Source organism: Ischnura elegans, chromosome 1, assembly GCF_921293095.1.
Source record: "Ischnura elegans chromosome 1, ioIscEleg1.1, whole genome shotgun sequence".
Lineage (NCBI taxonomy): Eukaryota > Metazoa > Arthropoda > Insecta > Odonata > Coenagrionidae > Ischnura > Ischnura elegans.
In genome coordinates, this window is record NC_060246.1 from 106,816,113 (window position 1) to 106,840,618 (window position 24,506).

The window sequence follows — 24,506 nt, forward strand, 5'->3', positions numbered from 1 at the left end:
CAAAGTTCTCCTTACTTTCCCTGCGTCCCGTAACAACCCAGTCCCAAAATCCACGAATCTTTGCGCGGCTGGTTTGAACTGGACAAGTGGTTAGGGAGGAAAATTTTCGTTTTTGGACGGGGCCGAGGTGAGTGTGCGGTGAAGTTAAAGAAAATAGGTGCTACTTCAGCATAGATTTAAAGTGAAAAGTGTGTCGTAGAAGTGGGAAATTTAGAGGATGTCACCTTCATCTGCTGTGAAACTTTATTGTTATCGAAACAGTCTTTTAAGAGTAGCCTTGAAATATTGTGAATTTACGTGTTTTTTTAAGGATACTCTCTGTTCTGTGATCATCTGGCTTTAATATTATGTACGGACTTTATACTTAAGAATGCTCTGTTGTGATTTGGCATTCCAATTTATAGAAGTGCTTGCAGACAAATTTTACGCATTTCGGTGCAAGTGTTTTAGTAAAAGTGAGTGATATATGTTTAGACAAACTGATTCCCTCGTTGGGATTTGAAGAAATTATTTTTCGTTGAACTAATGAATGACAATTTTTGTTTTAGTGTAAAAATATTCTACTATAAGCTGGGTATTATGGTCACTGGAATGATATGTCATTTTTCTGCCATTGATCATTTCAAATGCTAGTATTAAACTGCTCTAAACCCTTTCCTCCAAATAACAATAGTAGTTATTTATCATCTTAAGTGGTGAATTTTCGCGTGCGATGTATTCGAAGCGGATAAATAACGATGTAATTAAATAGTGGGACGGATAGAAATTAATGAAGGGTACAAATTTACTTCACCATTTCCTTTTAAGACTTGATTAATAATCGAAAGGGGTAGTTATTACCCCTCGACATTATAATCTGTGGCGTATTTCCTAGTAGGTCATGCGTAATATGCTCAATAAAACCCAAGGCCAATCATAAATAGTATCGTCTCTGTACCCTTCAAGCAACCCTAATAAAGACAGAAAACAAAGAGACGCGTCACAGAGTCGAGACAGAATCACGAGGGACGCTGCAACTGCTTTCCTATGAGAGGGGAGGGATGACAGGGCTATATAAAGGGAAAGGCGGTCTCCCACGCAGGCTGCATTCCAAATGAACGAGTAAAGGGGATCTCAGGGATGACACAACAAGAGAATTCAGACGCTAGTGACTCATACGAATGACTACCATCGGAAGGCAACAGAGAGGGGGTAAAATTGTTGACTGTGTCCCACTTGGAAAGATGGATAGGCAGAGGTAGAAAGGTAGGAAAAAGAGGTTATGCGCCCGAGCACTGGGGGAAGGACGATCAAGACTAAAGCCTTTTAAAGCCCAGAATGTTTTCTCCTTCACATTATTCGCCTTTCCGAGTAGTCAGAACCGGCCAGTCAAGAATACGGTCAGGGATTTTGGTGCCAACCACACCTAGCGATGAAGGAAGGTTGCTCCGCCTAAAGGTAAGAATGACGAAAGTGGTCACGAATGAGCCACGATGGCCATATAAAAGCAACGCCGAGAGAAGGGTAGGTACAATCACTTCGTTAACCTTTCCAGTCCCGCTTTTGAAAGTTTTTAAACTCTCAAGGACTAACAGCTTTCACTCTTTGGCAGCACGATCCCTCGCAGAGGTGCACAAGTCCTTCGTACATTAATGCAGATAAATCTAAACGAATAAAAACTAAAAGTATTCGCGCAAATAAAATATTCGTCGCTGACTGTATTTACTCGAGTATTCTAAGAACGTCCCCGCCCAACACAGGTGTGGGAGCTGCCGTAGGTAAACTGGTCGAAAATATGTTCTAAAGAAAGAGCGCTGAGTCGTCGGCGAAAAAGACGGATGAGACCAGTTGAATGTGCGTCGGCCTAAGGGATGGGGATGAAGCTTCGTGTTTGGTCGGAGATTAGAGGGGTGAACGCTTAAACGTTGAGCGGCAAAGATGATTCAAAATTCCTATTCTTGGACCCTACTAGTTACAAAGGAAAGACAGTTTCCATGGAGAAGAGGATGCGCCAGCCAAGCTCCGTAAAGCTTTTTCTCCGCTCAAAAATACCCTTTCCCCTCCGTCTAAATCTCGACTAATGGCGGGAAACTCGAGCCGTGCGTCATTCAACCTAAGGTAAGTTGGCTGCTCGGAGGCTTTTCGGAAGCAGGTAAGACATATTGGTAACTCGAACGATGCAACAAACACACTCTCACTTCCAACCTTGGCAACTACTGCGGCTTTGATGCTGACTCAAGACGCTTTGCCGAGTCACAGGCTTAAATTATGACGATGGAAAAGAGGGAAGAGTTTCAAAAAAAAGAAAACTGAAAATGCGACCAGCCAACGACAACGACCTCGATCCCAAAATAATTTCTTAACTTGACTCTTGGGGGGGATTTTGGAAGAGGATAGCTTGGAGGTAGAAGGTGAGACGCGAGGGATGACGCCGGATGAAAGCATTTAATGTTCCACAGAAAATATTGATTTCTAATGTAGTCTCTTCAGTCATATCTCTCTGAAATGATAAAACAATACGTATCCACCTTTTTTTACGGAGGATAGGTACGTAAGACGGCAATTAATTCGAGCAAATGCCAGTCAAAATAAAATCGGCGTTGACCATGAATCAGTAAGATGGAGGATTCACAATAGATCCAAACATATATTTTAACGTGACAGCACTTATCCCCACCACTGGCACAGAATTCCAACGAATCGTATCCTACACAATTTCCATGAGGTTGTGGCCAAAGGCATCAGCGAACTAGTTCTCCTTTCTCCCATACCCTCGAACTAGATCTAATCCCGAGACGTCATCACTGCCGCCCACTGCGTCGTTTAACAGTAACATAACGTCCCCACGACTAGAAAAGAAAGTAAAAACGGATTTACGCTCTCACCCACCATAAGCTGTGGCAAGAGGGGGTCTGTACTAGTTCATAAATAGCACGCGAGTGTACACAAAGCTCTTCGCAAATTCCGAGTACGGTGCGATGAAGTTTACTTTTCTCGACTGCTTGAAGCAGAATTGTTGTACGGGTCGCCCAAAAGACGCAATAAAAACGAGAAAATTTTGTCTCGATCCCCTTAAACCGGGGCAAACAAAAATTTACGAGACTTAAGTTCTAATCGAATGGGACAATTTTTTTACAACACGACATCGAATGGGGACAGCGAAAGTGAGGCGCATTAAATTGCCAGAGTAAACGACGAATATCTACATTAACGTTTTATCGCGGCAACATATTGATCCTCTCTCTCTGTTGGGAAGAAGTCGCATCTCCAAATTTAGCCTCGTGTGAGAGGGGGCTCACGCAGGAGGGAGCTGAGTGTGGTGGACAGAAATAGACGCCATCTTAACCGCTCATCTCCGCGCTACCCCAACCCTCCGAGAAAAATCCCCTACCATGAGGCCCCCTCCCCCCTTCTTGGCTCAGCTTTCTCCTCCTTGGAGGAATACCACGCTCGCGGATTCTACAAGGTGGGTTGCAGGAATGAGACGGAGCACTCGAGGGTTGTATGGTGGGGAAGAAGGCTAAGTGGCTCTATAGGTCGTCCTCTTTCACCTCGCCATAGAAGGCAACGTATTTCTCCCTTTTCATTGCCTACAGTGGAGACCACTTTCCTGGAGACTCCTAATAAGGCTGGCGCATTAAATGATAAATGGCGCAACAGATTCATCAATTGCCTTGAGCATGAGCAATCGAATAACAACTGAACAAATGTGAGGTAAAATATGGTATATAATGAAATGGGTTTTCAGTTTTTTCAATAATTATAATTACTAATAAGCCACAAAAAATAGCTGCATAGAAGGTCAATAAATACAAAATGAACACCTCAGAGAACATGATGATAAATTTTATTAAAAAAAAAGAATGGGGTACAGTTGTATTCCTTAATGATGAGTCACTGAATTGCTGTCAATAGGTAGGATGTATCGTAATTGTATTAAACCTAATGACGGAAAATTTTGCAGTTCATATGAAACAAATCCCTAGCAAAAACATTATAATGAAACTGGATTACCATTTCCCATCAACAGAAAACCATGGTAAATAAAGTGAAAAAAAAAGTTCCACCTCCAATCTAGAGCTATCCACCTCCAATCAGCTATTCAAAATGAGGCTGAGACACCATTAGAGAATCAATCATATCAAACTCACCAGTATCCCTCCAAAGAGTTAAATTATAATTCCAACATCCTATTTTCATCCCCTGGCAACAAAAAAATATTTCTTATGTATGCTACTCAATTCAAAAGTGAGTTGCTGTTCTGTTTAGAATAATTAATGAAATGCTATTGCCCTTGACAGCCCAACTACTAACTTTTTCTACCTTCAATTAATGAAGGAAAGGGTGGTTCTTCATCATTTAAAAAATATATTGAAGGAAAAGCAAATATAAGTTGACATAAAAATAGGTAAAAGCAAACTCACTCGAGAAAAATCAAACACACAAAAACTATTGCAAACAAGAGGTTGAGCAAGGGTATGGAAAAATTGACCAATGGTACTACATGAATCTAATTGTAAGTGTTTGAAAAATTTTTGGTGCTTGGGTGAAATAATTTTAAGTATTTTCTAGAGCAAATATTAATCAATGAGGAATCCATGAAACATTCAAAATGCCTTTCTTTTTTTCTACTTTATTTTGGACATTGAATAATATACATTTTTTTAAATATTCCAAAAAGCGATTCATTAAATTAATATTAATGCTTATTCTACAAAATAAAGTAATGATATTTTCCTAGTATAAATTACATGTGTGAATCATCAAACACAACCTTCATGACAAATGAAGCGGTAATCATTATGAGCCTAAAGTGTAACAACATCTCATAAGGGAAAGAAGACAAATATTTATCCTATACTAGAATTTTTCATCGAAGAAAACGACATTGCACATGTTCAATTATATAAATATATAATATGGTGTGTATGCGTATTTATATATAAGTAAATACATACATACACATACCACAGCTGTAAGTTGTCATTCTGACTAGACTTGAAGAAAATTAGCTTTATTGAGCAAGCTCAAAATATTAATGTAATATACAAAATAATCTTTGAGAAAAAAGTATATCAATTAATTCAGCAGGGCAGAGCTTGGAATTAAGATGCAATATGCTGAATGCAATAAGGCACTTATTTTCAACTAACAGATTAATAATACCTGACATATAATCCATACCACTGGCAAATCAAAGAGGCTACCTGAATACAAATATCCAACACAAAGCTTAAAAAATGATGGTGGATGTGATGAAAGAATGTAGGCAGAATTTTAGTCGGAGTGGCTCAATCCGGTAAAACCCAAAATAGCCTTAGCCAATTGATACAAGTAATTGTGCCTAGGCAGGTGATTACAGAGTGGGTTTAATCTGCCCACATTCTTACTATATGGTTGTATGACAAAAATGAGCTTAACAGGCAAAAATAAAGTAAGGAACATCACACAAGTAGCAACTTTGGAAGGCTCTGCAAAGCCTGGAGTATGGAGGACAAAGGTACACAATACAAAATAAGCTCAAAAAGTGAAAGCTCATCTAATTTAATCCTTACTTTTCACAATCAGGTTTGCTGATGATTCAACCATGCCGGCTGAGTTGGTGGCTCTGCATGTGAATACTCCAGAATCCTCCTCAAAGGTGCTCTTGATGAGGAGGGCAGCATTATTTCCCTCATGAATCATCTAAAATACAACCAGTTTCATGGAATATTACCTGATTTGAACTAAAACTTATCATAAAAGGAAAATTTGGTTACTCATTAATGGTGCCTGCTGAATTATTAAAATATATTTCACTTTTCCCAGCAAAATGTATTCAATAACATACTCAAGAAATGAAAAATTTTAAGCCCACTCCAACAAGAAAAAATTAAGAGATGATCCGATGATAAAATTCAGACTATCCTAAAATGCATTTAATTACATATTATAAACATTAGGGCATACTAAGTTTAATCGGCAATCAAAAGGGCAGGAAGACAACATAGTGTGTATTAAGTTTAAAAACTGAAATCCTAAATTTTTGAAATGGAATTTCATACGATTATTAATCAATAATCTATGCCTTTAAAGACAAGAAAAAAATGCAGCAAATGAGCTGGACAATTGAAATCTTAGACAAAAAATAGATAATTCGGGTGGAAAATAACTCATTCCCATGGGAAGTATATAGGGAAAGCAAGTGAATGATAAATAAAATCCATACAAATTAATCATGATGAAATCCAATAGTAATCAATGAGTCAGCAATTAGTTCTGACCATGCTAGCAGTATGGTAATCGTGTGCTTAACGACCAATGAGTTTCCCATTTGAGAACACCCCACTCCTCAGAAATGCCTATTAACCCTTGAGCTGCGGTAATGTTATTCAAAGTTTTTCATGGTGTTGCTAGGGTGAACTTTTTTTCTACATTTGTTTGTCAGTCATTTATAAAGAGAGAGAGAGAGCATTGGAGAATTTACAGCTATTTATTTCACAGTCTGTCTTGGATTTTTGGAGTTTATAACATGAGTTTTAATATTAAACGACTATGGAGGCAATGTCATATCACCTGAATTACATAAAAAATGAGTATTTACAAATTTATGATCTTAGTTGAAATAATTTCTGCCACCTGGAAAACTATCTGGGTAGGTAAGATGTATCAATTGAATTCACTTGCACAAGAATTTTGTTTGCAAGTATAAACAGATGTTAAAGGGGAGTGGCAGAAGGATAGGGAAGGTAGAAGAGGAGAGAGTCAGTGCCGCAGCGAGGGGGGGGTTTGGGGGATAAACCCCCCCCCAGAGCTCAGAGAAATTTTTAAGTTTAATCCATTTTACTTATTTGGATCAGTATCACTTATAGATTAGAGTTAGGATTTATCAAATATCCCTCATAAAGCCGTAAAACTCGCCATTTTGAACCATAATTCTTCAAATTTTTCTGGAGGAGGGCCCCCGCAACTCCTGCTTACCCTGGTAGGTATGCAATACCCCCACACCCGTTCACCCTAGCTGCGCCCCTGGGGAGAGTATATCGAACTGATAACTGGATGATTTTCAATCTTTTGTCACAGTATTTTAAAAAATACAAAAGAATCTTTTTAACTAAATACTTCACTTTATGTACTATTGAGAGAACTTCGACTGCAATCGGTGCTTGTTTAGTTACCACTTGAATTTATCATAAGAATTAGTCAAGAAACTAGAGTTCTTGACTTTTAGCATATAATTTCCAGCTTCCTATTCTACTAGAAATGGAATATGTACCCTGATTGCAAGAAACTCATTTCGACACACAAATAGAAAACATAAAGGAATTTTAGTTCTCCATTTTAAAGGGTCATGTCTGAGTTATTTTTCAGATTGATGCTTTAACTACTAAAAATAGATACTCAAGAAAAATATCCCTAGAAAGTAGTGCCTGGTTATAAATCAAAAGGATTTTCATCAAAGCAATGGAATTCAAAGTTATCACTTGGCTATAAACAATGAGAGGAAAATAATTCACAGCATATTGATAGAGCTTCCTCTTTATTTCAGAGTCGAATCTTTAAATTTTTTCAAGAAACTCATTTTAAAAATCTTTCAAATCCAGCAGACACCATTACTTACAGATGGTTAAAAAAATATTTTCTCCTAATTTAAAATTTTTAAGCATGTAAGATCAATTCTTACCATCAATTTTAACCAACAACCATGCTACTTCAAGCATAGATTACATTCCAAGAAACTATACATACCATGCATACATACAGTTAGTAAAGGCTAATCCAAATAATCCAATAAAGATAGTTAACCTTAAGAGCAATCAACTGTTCATACAAAATTAAGCTAAAAATGTATTTACGACAAGGTATTTATTCTCTTCCAATCCAACTAAAAAGGGAATCGTATAGATATTTTGAGTTCATTCCACCATTACAATTTTTCTATGAAAATCAACACTATGGCCGGCTTCCAATCCACTTTGGGGAGTACTAGGCATACTTAAATTTCCTTTAAAAAGTTTTAATTGAAAGTTACTGGAAGTGATGTCACATTTTATGACTTAAGGTGAATTTCTCGACCAAAACAAAAATGAGTATGGCTGGTACAGCTAAAGGCATACTATGGAGCTGTATCAGCCTCACTAATGAAACATGGTAGACACAGACCAAACGCATGACCATATTATTTGCTCTTAAAATACTATTTTATCAGTTTAAGCTATTAAAATGGTTTTTAAAGATTGTGCACTTATGTTTTAAAGCCTCATATTGAAAACTTATTTCCTTATTTTTGGCTCGTGTGTTTAGGTGGTGTGTGCTTGAGCTTCCCAAATTTAGACCTTAGATATGTCATGGTTGAATTTCATGCATTTGTCTATGTACACACCCAGCTCATATATTAAAATAGTTTCAAAATTAAAGCAGGGAGAGCCTATTTTAGTACTCTGTATTTAATTCAATAATAATGTATGCCATGTAACATACTATGTACATTAAAATTGAACCACTTCATCATTATTTTTCATCTTCATTCTTGCTGCCGAATTGATTCCTCCATCCTTACCAGAGATAATGATCCTCTCAGCAACACTTAAATAAACTGAGGCAGCCAGCTAAATACAAATAACCTTTTAATCCTTAAATATAATTTGTATCCTACAGCACTATACAGTGTTAAATGATTTGTTTTGGTGTATAGTTCATAGACAGCCCAACTGGTGAATGAGCACTTTGGTCATACATAGGTATATTCCAGTTTGCTAGTATGGCTCAAAGATATACATACTTGAGTTAGTACATGATATTTAACATGGTGGTATAATTGGATTCGATTTGGGCCTAAAAACTTTATACCAGTAATTAAAAACATCAAAACATGATGAAATGCATAATGATGTTGAGAGGGAAGAACAAAATCATTAATTCTATCATAATCTTATAACTGACTTGGGTTGCTTGGAAAAAATTATTTCAAAATTATAATTAAATGAATGACCGCTCTGTATATTGTACTTCAATTTCCTTAAAAAAATGTATTGTTTACCCAATCGTCATATTTCATCTCACATTCACTGTTGTTATTTGTAATTTTTAGATGCTTGTTGGTTGGAGACCAAATATATTTATTTATGCTTACTCTGAGCAACAATTCTCTACTGATCTGATTTTAATTAAATGAGGTGTCTGAGTTGAAGTCATTACTTTTCACTTATGCCCAACCAGTGTCTTCTATCTGTTCGTGTTAAGAAACTAACACTCACACCTCAAAATACACCTTTTGTTAAATGTAACGCCTGGCACATAATAATAATGGAAATTATTTCATCCAATTTCAGTCACTATAAATAAGATAACCTCAGCACGAGCCCAGTGAAAATAAAATCACCCTCACATCAAAATATAGGATTGATGACTCTTAAATCTGTGGATGTCAATAAATAACTTAAAATTAGTCATTCATCTTTCCCTCTACAGGAAGAAATTCACTCCCCAACAATTCAAAGAAAAAAATGATTTTTCTGAGGCTAACAATTTAATTTTCTGAAAGAGTACATCATCTATTAATGATGCTCAGGATTTCATCTATACTCAAGGGACGTAAATGGTTTGGTGGATAGAGTTACATATCACATGAATTGTGTGTGAAAATTACAAGAGAAGCTTTCCTGTGAGGAGCTATAGCCAATGAACTGATTTTGTACGAGCTGCATCATGGGTGGCATACCTACTTCTTGCACATAGGGTGTAGTGTTCGGTGGTATAACTTTAAATGTTGGGTTGACTTTCCCGCAGCTGCCCTGACATTGGAGAGAAGGAAGGGCAAATTTCATGCCTCCAAAATTATTCTAGATCTGCACTGAAATGATCTTAACACAACTCCTACAACACAGGTTAAGATTACTCACTCCATTGCCCAATACACAATATGCTTTCACTTTCAACAGAAAAAATAATGATAAAATTGTGAGGACTGTGTATGTATGCATTGAGAAGCCCCATGTGGAAAAGCCCTAAGTAAAAACATAAACTGCACAACAGGAATAAAGGCCAGTTTACACGGTACATTAACACGTACGGGTTAATGTCTAAATGTATGAACGCGAGAATGAACGCCAAAATGCACCGTGTAACCACCCAACTTGTGTGAATGCATGCACAGAAAATAGAACCTGTTCTAATATGGTTCATGCATTCATACATGTTCCGTTCCGGTCCACAAAAATCATTCACGCAAACAGACATTAACTCTTATGTGTTAATGTATCGTGTAAACAGGCCTTAATAGTAGCTCTAATTTGGACAGTGTGAATCGGCTCACAGATATTAACTCCTTTAAGTTTTTTTCAGCTATCCGCAGTTATTAACACCAAATGAAAACTTAATAAAACTTTGTTATTCCACATAAACATGGTATTTATGTGGAATAACAAAGTTTTATTTACTTTTCATCATGTCAAGTAGATTCCTTAAAGTTACGACTGAAACAACTAATTATACCTTATGAAAACATTTGCTCATGAACAATAAAAAAAATGAACACTGCATTTCTGTCCATCAATGAGTCAACTTCAAACACATGTATAAAAAGTATAATGCCTTCAAAATACTATGAATAAATGCCTAACATGTCTGTCCCTATTCAAAATGAGAAGCTCCAATGGAGTCGTTTCCAGATGCAACTTAGCAAGAATTGAAATAGATATCTCTCAGATACACATTTAGACCTATTGCAATATTGAGATATGACAACAACAATATGAAACCTCTCACCAAATTCATCACCACGTTTTGACCACAAGCAATTAAATAATAAAATAGTGTAGCACAATATTTTCAACCTCTTTTTTATTACAAAAGTGAATCAAACATCTAGATTTTAAATTCAACCATACACCCTCCCAGTTAAAAAAGAATAATTCAAAAGGAATTTTCATGGGATTAATCCCCATACTTAGCATATCAATTTATTTCTGAATAACATGAATAAACTTTTGGTTAAAAAACATCCCTCAGTGCATAGAATATGTAATTACTGTATTGATCGGATAAAATTCAGGTCATTGATACACATGGGGGGGAGGTCTTTGAATTCATAAAAATTTGATTGAATAAATCCATTTCGGTTTTTTCTTCGTCTAATTCTGACAAAATGGTAAAGAAATAATTAAATAATTTCAAGAATCTTATTTTCATAATAAGAGATTAATTCCAGGCATTTCAAAATCTCATGAGACATTGAGCATTATTTTCATCACCAGATCCCTCCACTTAGCCAGGTCTGCTCATCTTATTGTAAATATATTATACACTATTAGAAAAAATTATGAAGAGAATCATCATCCTTAAGAAGGACAAACAATTATTTATGGCTTGTTGCACCATATGTAATTAGAAGTAGGCCATGGTAATGAGCTCAGTTGGGGTATGAGTACACAAGATTTTCAACACAGTTTTAGCCACCAATATCACTAGGCTAATCATCTTTTGTTCTAACATATATTTAGTCCACAAAGGCTTTCCTTCAAAAGATTGAATAGAAACTTCAAGTGGTGAAATATTTATGAACACAACAGTAGCAGGGATGATTTATTGATGGTTTGTCAATATAATGGCAAGAGAGAATAACTGAATCAAGATTTTGCTCCACTCATCATGATAAAAACTCATAACATGCTGATTTAGATGGGATTTAAAGTAGGGAACCAACAGCTCTGGTCATTTGTAAAAATGAGGAAAGGGAAGACAATGTAAGCTGCTTTGTGTCTGCTTTACTTCAATCCTATTGGTTCCCTCCATAATTCCACTAGAGTATGTATTGAACATATTGTGAATAGTAGCTAAAAATGAAGGTTTACAGCATATATGTATTCTATTATTGTAGATTAAATTGCTTGTTTTCAGGGTACTGCTTCATATTGTCTAATTTTTCCATAGCGTGATATCTCCAAATATGTAACTTTTGTATTAGCTAAGTTATGCCACAAAATTTACCATTTTAATTGACCCATTCGCATCCATCCTCGGGGATATAAATCAACCATCAGATTTAAATCGATCCATTTTTGGGTGAATAAAATCTACAGGTAAGAAAAGTATTTCTAAGGCGATTTACAGTTTTCTAAATAGTCACCAGATGGGAGTTGCTATCAGATACATTATCAGGCCAAATCTTACAAAAAAAATAACTTGTAAGATAGCATCAGGATCAACTGATAGATATAACTATGCATTCTGCAAATGGTATGCTTGTAGTGTTTGTGGCCAGCTTCAGGCTGCGTACCAGTACGCTTGTGGATGCGAATGGGTTAAGCCTAGTTTATATTTCTATTCTATGAATTCCAGTAGCAATGATTTTACAAAGAACCATAATATCAAATTACGTAAAGAGCAGATATAACTAATGCAAAACAGAGGCATTTCATAATATTTTATAGCCCAAAGCTAAACAGCCACTGCAAGAAAATTTGAATACCAGTTTTCAATTCAATTCACTTGCAATCCAACTCATATCAGTTTGGCTAATACTAGGGATGAGTGGATTCCACTTTTTTCAATTCCAATTCCAATTCTGACTCCTTCAAATTGATTCCTGATTCTCGATTCCGATTCCATCAATTCTTATTCCTTCTAACAGGTGGGATATTGATTCATCTGAAGCATTGCTGTCATTAAAATTTAAGAATTGAATGGAATAAAATAACAATAGCCGCGGTGGCTACATTGTCGTTTGGCTGCGGAGGCTAAACAATAATGTAGCATTCATTGCATCCATACATACCAGAGTAGCCTGGCAGGTAGACTGGTTGCGGCCGAACGCAACCTGTCAAGTCCGCCCGGAGGCCGTGGCGGCTTATGACAAGCAAGTATCAACTTTCTCAAGGGTTTCATTGATGAAACTGAACTATACAAACGCGAACGTGTCTAAATTTTTATTATTGACGTAGACACGTGTTAGTCTATGAAAAAGAGCTATACTAAGAAAAAACCCGCTCTCTGCGCGTATTTATAAGAAACTTTTTTTCACTGGAAAACTCACTCTCTGCACGTTTTAATTATCATCAGACTTCAAATATCATTCGAAAATAAAAAGTATGGTGGTCCTGATGAAATCTCCGATGGTGAGTCATAATCGCAATAATTTGATTTGCCGTGACCAGCAGTTACTAAAAGAACGAAAAACGCATGCATTGCTTCCCGATCCTATGGTTTCCAATTTTTTTTCTCTGAGAGTTGCTCATGAACATGTGCCATTTCAGGGTTCATCGGTTTGTTGCTCTTGCCAACATTTTCATGTTTCCGAGGCCGCTTGGGTATGTTCGTCGCAGCACCCGTGTGCCGGGCGTATCCTCCGCGTGGGCAAGGCTGACACCATGGCCGCTTAGGCGTGTGGCGGACTTTATACCCCAAGCTTTTAGTCTGTGCTCAAAACATTTATCTTCCTGGAATCGATGGAATCGGAATCGACTTTAAGTGATCGATTCTCCATTCCGTGCCCGAGAATCGGTGGAATTGAGAATCGACATTTGGAATCGACTCATCCCTAGTGAAGACTCACCTATGCAAAAAATATGTAGTGATGCCTGTTGAGCTGCCTGTTTACAGGAGCAAGAGGGAGAAACGAGCAACTTCAAAATATTTGAGATAAAAATGAGGTAGGTGTAACAACAAGAGGTAAAATATAGTACATATATAACTAAAACAAATTTGCTGCTTCATATTTGGAAGCTACTTGCTGTACATTTTTCTCTGCATACTCAATGCATACAATAATACTTAATGCAGTCTAAGTTATTCACAGGATGTAATTACATATTTGACTGTGAGACAAGAGCTCAGCTGATATGGGTAAACAATAATGTACCAATGTGCACCAGGTGAACCAATGTGCGACCAGTTCATCCACAGTTGCTCACATTAGCTGTTTTTTCTTAGGGGATTTTTAAACTAACCAGGGATTTAACATGAAATAACTTTCACCTTCAAATCTAAATTTTTGGCCATCTCACAACCATTTTATTTCCTGAAAAGAGATTTTTGGCAGCTGCTACCAAGTTCTTCCTTTGTTCCACACCAGGTAGCAAGGTTGGATAGGAATGGCCTTATGGAGACTTAAACCACCACATTAGCTATTGGTGCTAGTATTTTACAATAATGTTCTTTACTTTTTGCAGAAATATATCATCAATGACACTTCAGCAAACGGCCAATGTAATGCCTCATAATCCAATTCTCACTTAATCATCTTAAACACGCATAAACACACATTAAATGAAACTCTCTGTCATGCATAAAAATTAGGTGTTAAGTTTTCAGTATTACTACTTATTATTAGTCATCACCGTCAATAATTTTTGTTTCCTGATGAAATAAATACTATACTTAGTTTCTACGAAATCAAGAGTAACAGCACTACAAAAACATTTAAAAACAAGAGTACATGCAATAATTATTTCCAAAAATGTTCCTAACTCCTATTCAAAAATAAGCAGTGATATATTAATCCATGATTTTGAGTTCAATTTATAACTAACCAGGAAGAACATAACGATGTCCCACAACAAAACAATAAATATGCAAATTAGTGAAAAATCTCCCTTAAATGCAATTAACTTGAGCTTTCCTTGTCTTGTCCATCTTGTCTTGAGCTATCAAATCATCATCAATTCATGATGCAACAAAGGCCTAGTCAAGAAAACTTAGGAGGATGCATAAATAAAAAGTATATACAAACGATCTCCTAATTTTTCTTTTCCATTAATACTATGGCTTTCATTGAATTTATTCCTTTGCAAATTCATCCAGAGATATTTCATGCTTTCCCTCATAATAGGTCGAATTTTTATGAAAAAAAATTTCCCCGTGTCCTCCCAAAATGCATGCAAATATGAATTCTACATGTCACTATTGTGCCTATAATCTGACATTTTTTTAAATCCAATACCCAGTTATTCCACACTTTCAAATTGAAATAAATGAATGAAAACTGTAATATCTTAAACATATTGGGTTATTAAAAGTATTATAATTCCATAAGCAATTAAATAAAAAAATCATCACTCATTACCTGAAAGTCAGCTGATTGAGGGATTAGGTCACCTTCCCTAAACCACTGAACTTTCGGAGCTGGTTTGCCGGTAACTTGAGTTCGAAATTGGGCAGGGTTACCTTCAGGAACAGTAACATCAGCCAGAGGTGTAATTGTGGGCAAAACATCCTGAATTTCTGGAGCTTTAAAATAGTAATTTTTATTAGATTGTATATTTTAAATAAGAGCTACAAGAAATATTATCATAATGATGAAATTATACCCAAAAAGAAAGAGTACACTTAAGCCATTTTGAAGGTGCCATCAGTTGCATGAAAACATGAAACTGGAGATGCAATACACTATACAAATGAGTGCATTAATCAGACCAGAAAATCACACTCATTTAATAACAAGATCCAAGGGAGTATTTTTAAGGAATTACCTATTACTACTTGAGCATGTAGAATTAATTCCCAATATAATATGTGGCAAATACTATTTCACATTCCAGTAAAGAAACTTTTACCCAACTTGCTGGCAGAAACTAAGTCACTGATTAATAAGCGTTCTTTAGACTAAGCATTGAATGGTGAAACCAGAACTGATATCCCATTCTCACCATTTACCCTGATGCAACATTCTCATTCAAGCTTATAAACATTTTGCTTGCATATATTGTTTTCTCAAACAAAATCACAAAATGGAAGTCTATTAGCAAGTAATTTTTATTTTAATTTATAATGCAAAGTTGTTTCTCTTAAGGTAACACGTCATCTGTGGTGTTGCTTTTGAGTAAATAAGATTATTAGGTTTAATTTTCCAAGCAATAATGAGCTAGTGTTATCCTGAAAACTATACTCCTCATCAATACCAACTCTTGATTTTACACACTTTGATTTTACACAGTGCCCATATTTCGGTCCCTCCAAATGCGTAAAATCAAAGTTTTACTGTAGAAACAAAAGTGATAAACATATAAACTGTAAAGTATACTTGAATTAAGGCACTGAATTTCTTGGCATTAATTTTATCAAAAATAATGAGTGATAAATTTAAAGAAAAGGCAGTGTACTTTTTCTCATGTGATATATACATTTCACCATGAAACTCATAGCTTAAATTTACTAACCAACAACTTGAAGAGGGGCTGACAAGGTCACTGAACCAGCAGGGTTTGATGCAACACATTTGTAAGTGCCCTCATCTTCAGGGAAAGCCTCACTAATTCGAAGGGTGTAGGTATCTCCATCCTTGGCCATTTGGAAATATTTTGATGGCTTGATTGGTTTATCTCCTTTCATCCATGTAATTTGTGGAGCTGTTGATATAACATGACGTCTTTTAGCTTGAGTTTTACCTGTGGTCTATTATTAGTGTTCTTAAAAAAAGAAGGCTGCTTTCAGACGATCTAACTTTTCACCTTCTACAGAGGCAGATAGGATCTTAATATAGGTATATTTATTAAGAATAATAATAGGCTCTTAGGGATGCCTTCAGATGCATAGAGCCATGTCATGAACGGCATGGAACCAATTTTTATCAGGCATGGCACGGTGCCATTTACCATATAAATGTTCTAAGGGGCTTCAAGCCACACAAGCTGTGGTTGGCTATGTGCCATTGAACATATAGCGCATTCTGTGTGTGTCCACCATGGATAGTGAAGGTCAAAAAGATGGATCGTCTAAAAGTAGCCTGAGAGTAAATTAAACAATCAATAGGAGAAAATGGCTATTACATCAATGATAATGGGTAATTTCACTTTTGCAATTTTAATTCTTTCTCTAATTTTTTATTTTACTAAGCACAAAGTGCTTCTTAATCCTTTTCTGCACACAACTGTATCATGGGATGCCAATCCTTCGGTGCCTATCATAAGTAGGTATATCTCATCATTTCTTGTCCACATGCTCTTACTCTCACTGCACACAAAAATTTAATGAAATCCCAGGCAGCATAATGGTTAAAGTCAACGAAAAAGACTAATTCATGGAACATGGAAAGTATTGTTAGAACTCTGTTTAATAAAATATGCTACTTAATTTAAAAATTAAAACAGCAGAGAACATTGAGGTTAGCACATTCAATGTGAAAGCTATTTTTAAATTTCCATGAAGACTGGATCAAGCCTTCTCTTTACCCAGAAAAAAGTTTACCTTCAGGTCCCTAAGGCACTGTACCCATGAAAGGAGAGGAGTCAACAGAATTACACAGCTGTCAAAGAGACCTGGTCAGGAGAGTTTCTAGGATATACAGATTGAAGAAACAAAAAACCTGCCCTAACCAATTACCACCTGAATAGATGTGGTCCACACTGAATGTGCTAGCATATTTAATAATTTACTGGGTCTTGTCAGTCATTGTTGAATTATGTATAAAAATAGTTACAGAAATTTAAAATTTACAGAAATTTATCGTTGGTATACATACTAGGCTTTGCAGATACTTTGCAGCGGAAGGCTACAGCTTGCCCTTCTTTCACTGACTGAGCTTTCAATGGCTCCACAATAGATGGTGCTTTTTCGGCTCCTGGAGATGTTTCCGCAGGCTTGTGCTGCTTTGATTTTGGTGTCATAGCTGGCGATCCAGGGGCTTGAATATAAAGGTCTGCATCACACCGAGCTTCTCCAGCACTATTGATAGCAACACATTCATAGCGTCCAGAGTCATCAGGGACTGCCTCAATCACTAAGAGGGTGTACATATTGTCCTCCTCAAGAGTCTTGTAATGTATATCACTCACAATCTTCTTACCATTCTGTAATTAAAACAGTCATGCAATGTAGCTTACTAGACACAATTTTTATAGATAATGAATAATTCAAATTTTAAATTAGTACATTCTAATATAAAGTGAGAACATATTCTACAGCAGGATATGGAGGTGTGAGCAGAAGAAAAAAAAATCTCCATTACTCTCCAACACGTCAAGAAATTGTGCTTAACGAAGTCGGAGTATGAATGTATAAAAATTATGCACCTGTAAACATTACCAAAATATTCCCTCCTTTGAGTAACATTTAAAAAATTGCAAATGGATTCCAATCCCTGCATTCATCGGCTAGTCTGTAACTCTACAGTGAAGAGATAGGAAAAGGTAAGATGACACAAGCTTTCATCCTTTTATTTCCATTCCAACAGAAAAGTCAAACAATCCTAACTAGGGTTAACCTGTCTGTTGCATGTTTTAATTATTAAATTTTTATTAACTATTTAAATCAAAGGAATCACTACTCTTACACATCAAATAAGGAAAAATCACAATTTTACAAAATACTTGGGTGTTTTATGAGAAAATGATTTTTACAGTTGGTAATGTGCTCATACACCATTTTTATTCTAATGTTGATTGCGAAGAAGTTTGGATATTAAGACGCTTATGAGAGACCTCATTTTTTAATAATTGTCTAATGCTTGAGCTATTCGCATTAAAAAATCAATTCCCTTAAACATTTTACTAGTAAGATGATGACGTCACTAACTCATGCAGAGCTGTTTGCTGCTTATACGCTACTCCACAGCATTGTGTATCAGCCCTCTATGGCTCATAGTGTTTTTGCACTCCTTTCCTTGATTCCGCCCCTCAATGAAAGGTTCTCCCTGGATGAGTAAATGGATCAGAACTCTAACGACATCACCAACTTGTGAAAAGTGGGAGGCAATTGGAAAATAAAATTTACTTTGTACATTCCACACTGATAGTTTAATTTGGACCTTGGTGATGACCTAGAAAATGACAAAATTTTTGAAACAGTGTTTGGAAATAAATTTTAAGTGTAGATCGTAAAAATTAATTTTATTTTTCAATATCATGGTTTCACAAAGTGTAGCCTAAAACTTTGGACAGTGGGTAGCAACTTTAGGGTATTCTTATTTTAAGCTTATGAGAGAATTGCTGAATGGGAAGATTTATTTTTTTCATTAACATATCTTTCCCTTTAATCAACCAAATTCTTTCAATTAATAGAGATTCTGGGTCTTAGTGAATGACCCCATTCTATTGAATACCTAGACTTATTAACCCAGACATACCTTGAGCCAATAGACATCCAAAGGCCTGGTTCCAGCTATCCTGGCATCAAAACGAGCCAGTTGCCCGGCATTTACATTGGTACCTTGGATGGTTGTTAAGAAGCTTGGTGGGATGACACCACCACGTCCGGGTCTCCTCCTTTCTTCCACCACGAGATTCGCACTACATTTAGCAGTGCCTCCTCTATTTTCAGCAACAACAGCAAATACTCCAGAATCTTCAGAGAATACCTAAAGGTAGAGTGACAGTGAATTACTCCATCTTACAGACAAAATATCACACAACTTTTTGTGATGCCTTTTCAATTTATTTTAGGCTTTCCAAAGAATGTTAAATACACCAAATACATGAATAATAATGATAAATTACCATAGCAAAAACAAGAATAAAAAATAAGCACATGGATATAATCCATCACAAATGAAACCTACCTGTCTAATCAGGAGAACTGATTTTGTTCCAAAGGTGTGAATTGTAAAATCTGGAGAACTTTTAATGGGGAAGTCTTCCCTAAACCACTTTATCGTGGGTATGGGATCACCATCATATTCAACTTCAAAACGAGCAGGCTCTTGCTCAAATGCTCTGCAGGGTTGAATCTTCTTTGTAAAAAATGGAGGTTTTGTTGGTTTCTGAAAAGAAATGTTTTTTTTATAAATTACACAAATAGTAAGCAACACTTCAGTTTATAATTGATTAGTATACCTATGCCCGCAGAAATAAAACTTAAGACATGAACCATGAAACAGAGATACTGAACTATCTTTGTTGGTCCATAATGCATGCTCATATAGTATCAAAGCATGTGCTATCTACAGCAGGTAGGATAAATACTTTATGAAAATATTAAGTACGTAGCACAATTCACATTTGGTTGGTATTTTCAAAAGCCGATATTGGTAGATCGAATCTTTAAAAGTTGAAATGGGATATTTAGAGTACATAATTCAATAGTAATCTTGTACTAGTACAAATTGGTCATAACACTACACTCACTGGATAGTGGCTTTGAAACTTTTTAGGTACCTAATTGAGAATTAAGATTTTTCAATTGGTTGACTCCCATCTAGTATGTACTCAATCAACAAAATGAATTGGGCTACTTGAGTCCTCAGGTTTTGAAGTAGTTGAGAGTTTGCTTATTATTAGATGTTTCTTTGATGATTAGAACTCAAGTCAAGAAACATGACAAGCCATACCATATACACATGTGTAAATCTTAGATCCATAAAAAACATGTACAAAAATTGGCAATAACTCCTATACTACTCTACATTTCAAACTTCTGGTATAAAGCATAAAAACAGAGTTAGTTTGAAGTATTTTCATTCATTTGTATTGTGCAGCTTCAACTAAATTTTATGGTTTGAATCCCATTCCATGAAATAATTTCCAATCCAATTCCAACACTTTCCACTCACTCTACAAGCAAGCAGCTATTTCCCGGATTACTATTAGATTGCTTCCCTGACTTCCTTTTTGTCCATATACATAAAAATCACATAATATCAATGAATATGTACAAAGTTAAGCCCTGATGATGGTTTTAAAGAAACGTTGGCTATAACTTGTTTGCATAACATACATTGACCTAAACTCCAGGAAATATTTTAACATAAAAATCACATGAGATTAAGGTTATAATATATAGCCAAAGCTACTATGGATCTAACATAAAATTACAGTCAGGGAATATAAGTACTCACCACTTGGCCAGAAACAATTCTCTCTTGAGTTGTTCCCTTGTGCTCCATTTCAGTTGTTTCTGTTGCTGTAATTTTCCTGGTGATTTCAACATCTCCCCTGGTCTGTAAAATTTAAGAAAGAGCAAAGTGAGGAAAACTGCCCACAGCAAAAGAGCATATCCCTAACAAGTATTAATAGTTTGTAATTTATCCTACCTCCTTTTGGACTTGCTTCTGCTTTGCTACATGGACTTCCCTGCCATGAACACTTGATTCTGATGGCTCAGGAGGAACAGCAGTTACTTTGGTTTGCTTCATTTGGGCTTCCTGTTGATCAAGCTTATCCTGCTGAGCTTCACGAATCAACCTCGGAGATGGTGGAGGGATCCATTTTGGTTTTTCTTCCTTGGAATCCCTAAGCAAAGGAAATACATTTATAAATGTAGGGAGATACAAAAAGAAGATGAAATATTCTTAACTATTTTGGCAACCATGACGTAAACATAATCATTGGTTGCTAGATACTTCGAGGATTCAGGGCACTACTTTCCCCAGCTTTGGCTAGTATCATTCAGAAATCATTGGCCATTGATCACATTTTCAATTCATGGCACCAATTTTGCACCTGTATTATTTATCATTAGTATATTCAACAGCTGCATGAATACTTAGTTTTCAAAAAAAGGTGTATTTGAACCTTGAACTCAAATAGTAACAGATTGGACTTTATTATTCAAGGGCCATTTTTTTGGACTTCACATTTTTAAAAACACAATAGCCTTTGGTCATACTTACACGTTATCCTCATAACTTTGAGCCATGCCCTTTGCCAGAGATTTTGCAACTATTTTTTCACCAGGAATGGCAAATTGGTGAGACTTCTCTCTTAACCTTGCTTCCTTGATAACTTGTTCTTCCTCCAGCTGGAAAAATTGAAATTTTAATTAGATACTGAATTGCAGGGTTGATTGATTTAAATCACTTTGATTTAAATCATGATTTAAATCACGATTTAAATCACTTGATTTTTATTTTAAAAAATCAGGTGATTGAAATCATAATGTGATCTATATGTTTGATTTTTAAAGAGTCAAGAAAAGGAAGCTGTAAGTGTATAATTTTGATTTTTATTTCTTAATTAATACAATGAATCGAAAGTTATCAGCACAATGGTGGCTCTTAAACAGAAATGATACTGTAGGAATGCATGTAACATGAGAATTTTTAAAAATGGCTTTGGTTAGAATACTAGTGTATCCGTTGAAAAAAAATTGTTTTCTGATTTAACTTCTAAGCGTAGGCTTAGAAGTTAAATCTCGTACAAAGTTGCAATTACAGAATTTTTCTAAACTTCATATGCTTTAGAACCGCATAATATAGCACAGTTGATACTTCCAATGGCAATTTTATATTATGCTGGTGTAATTTTTAATTTGATACCATTGGCATTTCCATAGTTCTCTCCCCTGATTAACTAAATGTTGTATTAAGTTTAGAGTATGTTGCCTCTTATTGTTTCTGCAAACTATCATTCTCCAATATGCTGCCCAAATAGTTAGTTTTGCAAATAACTGAATTTTTGATGAATGGAGAATCATAAAAATCTCATTTAAATCATAAAAATCTCATTTAAATCAATAAAATCCGATTTAAATCAATAAAATCTGATTTAAATTTAAAAAATCAACAAAAATGATTTTTTTGAAAAAAATCATGATTTTTATCAACCCTGCTGAATTGCATCAACAAATTGTCAAAAATATTTCAAATATTCAACATTTAGATTCTAAGTCAAGTTTTTGCAAATTCTTCATTGAAGTATTTTCATACTAAGCCCTAGTAAGCTCTCATAATTGAATGTAGTTTCATCCACTTCTGTATTTTATTTAGGAAATATTCATTTAAATAGAATATAAAATAGCAATAAAGTAGCAAAATACAGATATAATGCAAGTAGAGGTTAGAGGTTAATTACATATCAAGCATGAGAGCATTCTTAGAGCAAGTAATAATAACAAAAAGATGGCTTGAAGACAAAAAATTATCTTTTTCCAAGAGACTGTCTTAAGTATGATTAAAATCAACAATTCAATTTCTTATAAAGTGTTCCATAAAATATGAGAGAAAAAGAAACAAGGAACAAATGAACATAAAGATGTGATGCATTATGAAAATTCTTAGTTGGTCAAAATGAATCGCGTAAGAACTTGTAAATTCATTGATAAGAGAATTTGCAAATATAAATCCTTGATTTTCCAAGTTTTTAATATGCTTTCACAAGATCGAATTAATAAAGTTTTCACAAATATCATTCCTGGAAAAATTATCACCGAACATTCATTAATCATTATTTTTTCCATTTAATGTTATTAGAGAAGGGAATTAGAACATTGTTGCTAACATAGCAAGAAAAGTACTGAGACATTTGAATAGAGCTTACCTCTTTTAGCTTGGTGTAGTAATCATCGCCCTTCTTTTTCCTGACTTGCTGAGTCCATTCTGGCTCCGGCTCCTTAACAGTCTTTGATTTTAAGTGATCAGTAGAAACTTCAACTTGTTGGGCATTTCTCTCTTCAAATATCCTTTCCAACTCTGTATCCTGCCTGTCCTTCTGGTACTGACTCAGTTCAAAGTCATACCACGCTGCCGTGCGGCACAAAAATATTATGAACACAGTGCAAACATAGACTGATATACTTCACAAACAGTACATGCAGGATTTCAATGGAATGTGAAGTTGATTGAATTCTATGTACTTAAAGCTTACATTCTGAAGATCTACGGCCAAGGCATAAAAAGCTCATCATGGTCACTAAGATGTGCAATATGCTAATAGTACAATAAAATTACTTTGATGGAGGCATCTAGGACAATTATGTGAAAATTCAATCACTTCTGATTTGATTTTAATTTAAGCAAGTTTGCATTTACTTTAATAAAACATACATCAAGCAATAATAGGGGGTCAGAAACAACATAGCTGGGAACATTGACAGTGACATAACACATACATATACATAACTTAACAATAACAATACATAGAGGAAATTTAATCCTTAATATATTTTAAGAGGAATTTTATATATTTTATTTATAATTACATTTGTGTCAATGAATTAGTGAAAACTTATGGAAAATAAAGCTATTTATTTACACATTAGTGGATATTTGCATCTTAAAGATAATGTTAGCAAGTAGTCATCATGCAATGGTAAATATTTTTTTTTAATGATAAAAAAATCAAAAAGTTGTGAAATAAAACAAAATAACACATAAATGAATATATACAGTGAAACAGCACAACAAGGATAGTTATGAAAAAATCCATACCTGAGAAGTCCTTTAATGGAAGCATGAAGAGACAAAAGAGGTCGTCATATCTTTCAATCAGTTAGACACTTCTCCCAATTGAAAAGCAACTTCCTCTAATGGCCACCATTAGAGATAAGCAGGTAAATTTTTGAATGTGTAAAGTAGTAGGTTTTGTGCAAGCAGTGTCATGGTGTGTTAGTATATTAAAACAGTCCACTCCATGATGGTTGATTGAAATACAAATGTTGATTGTATTTGAGTAGAATAATGCAGTCCATAATGTTCAATTTGGAAGTTTATACAATCAAATGTTCATGGAATGAGCTTTGTTCACTTCAAACCATTGTTTATTAGAAAACAGTGTTGCCGGTTTAAGTGTAAGCTTGTGATTAGAATAAAGGTGGTTTTATGTGGTTTGTTTAAGAAAATCATTTGCATTTGGGGTTTCAGAAACAAATTACTCATATTCATCATTAATGAAAACAAATACTCT

At 35.2% G+C, this 24,506-nt stretch overlaps 1 protein-coding gene across 1 annotated transcript in view; it reads right to left on the reverse strand.

Annotated features, from left to right (window-relative positions):
- LOC124167723 (titin) overlaps positions 1–24,506 on the reverse strand; it is a 127,170-nt gene continuing 102,664 nt past the window's right edge. Inside the window, exons 66-75 of the mRNA XM_046545736.1 lie at positions 23,142–23,344; positions 21,497–21,624; positions 20,918–21,116; positions 20,723–20,824; positions 19,448–19,648; positions 19,016–19,246; positions 17,414–17,741; positions 16,113–16,301; positions 15,020–15,183; positions 1–5,664 (exon numbers count right to left, since the gene is read on the reverse strand). Of these exons, the coding sequence (XP_046401692.1) occupies positions 5,524–5,664; positions 15,020–15,183; positions 16,113–16,301; positions 17,414–17,741; positions 19,016–19,246; positions 19,448–19,648; positions 20,723–20,824; positions 20,918–21,116; positions 21,497–21,624; positions 23,142–23,344 (1,886 nt within the window). The 3' untranslated portion in view covers positions 1–5,523. The remainder of the gene's footprint in view (positions 5,665–15,019; positions 15,184–16,112; positions 16,302–17,413; positions 17,742–19,015; positions 19,247–19,447; positions 19,649–20,722; positions 20,825–20,917; positions 21,117–21,496; positions 21,625–23,141; positions 23,345–24,506) is intronic.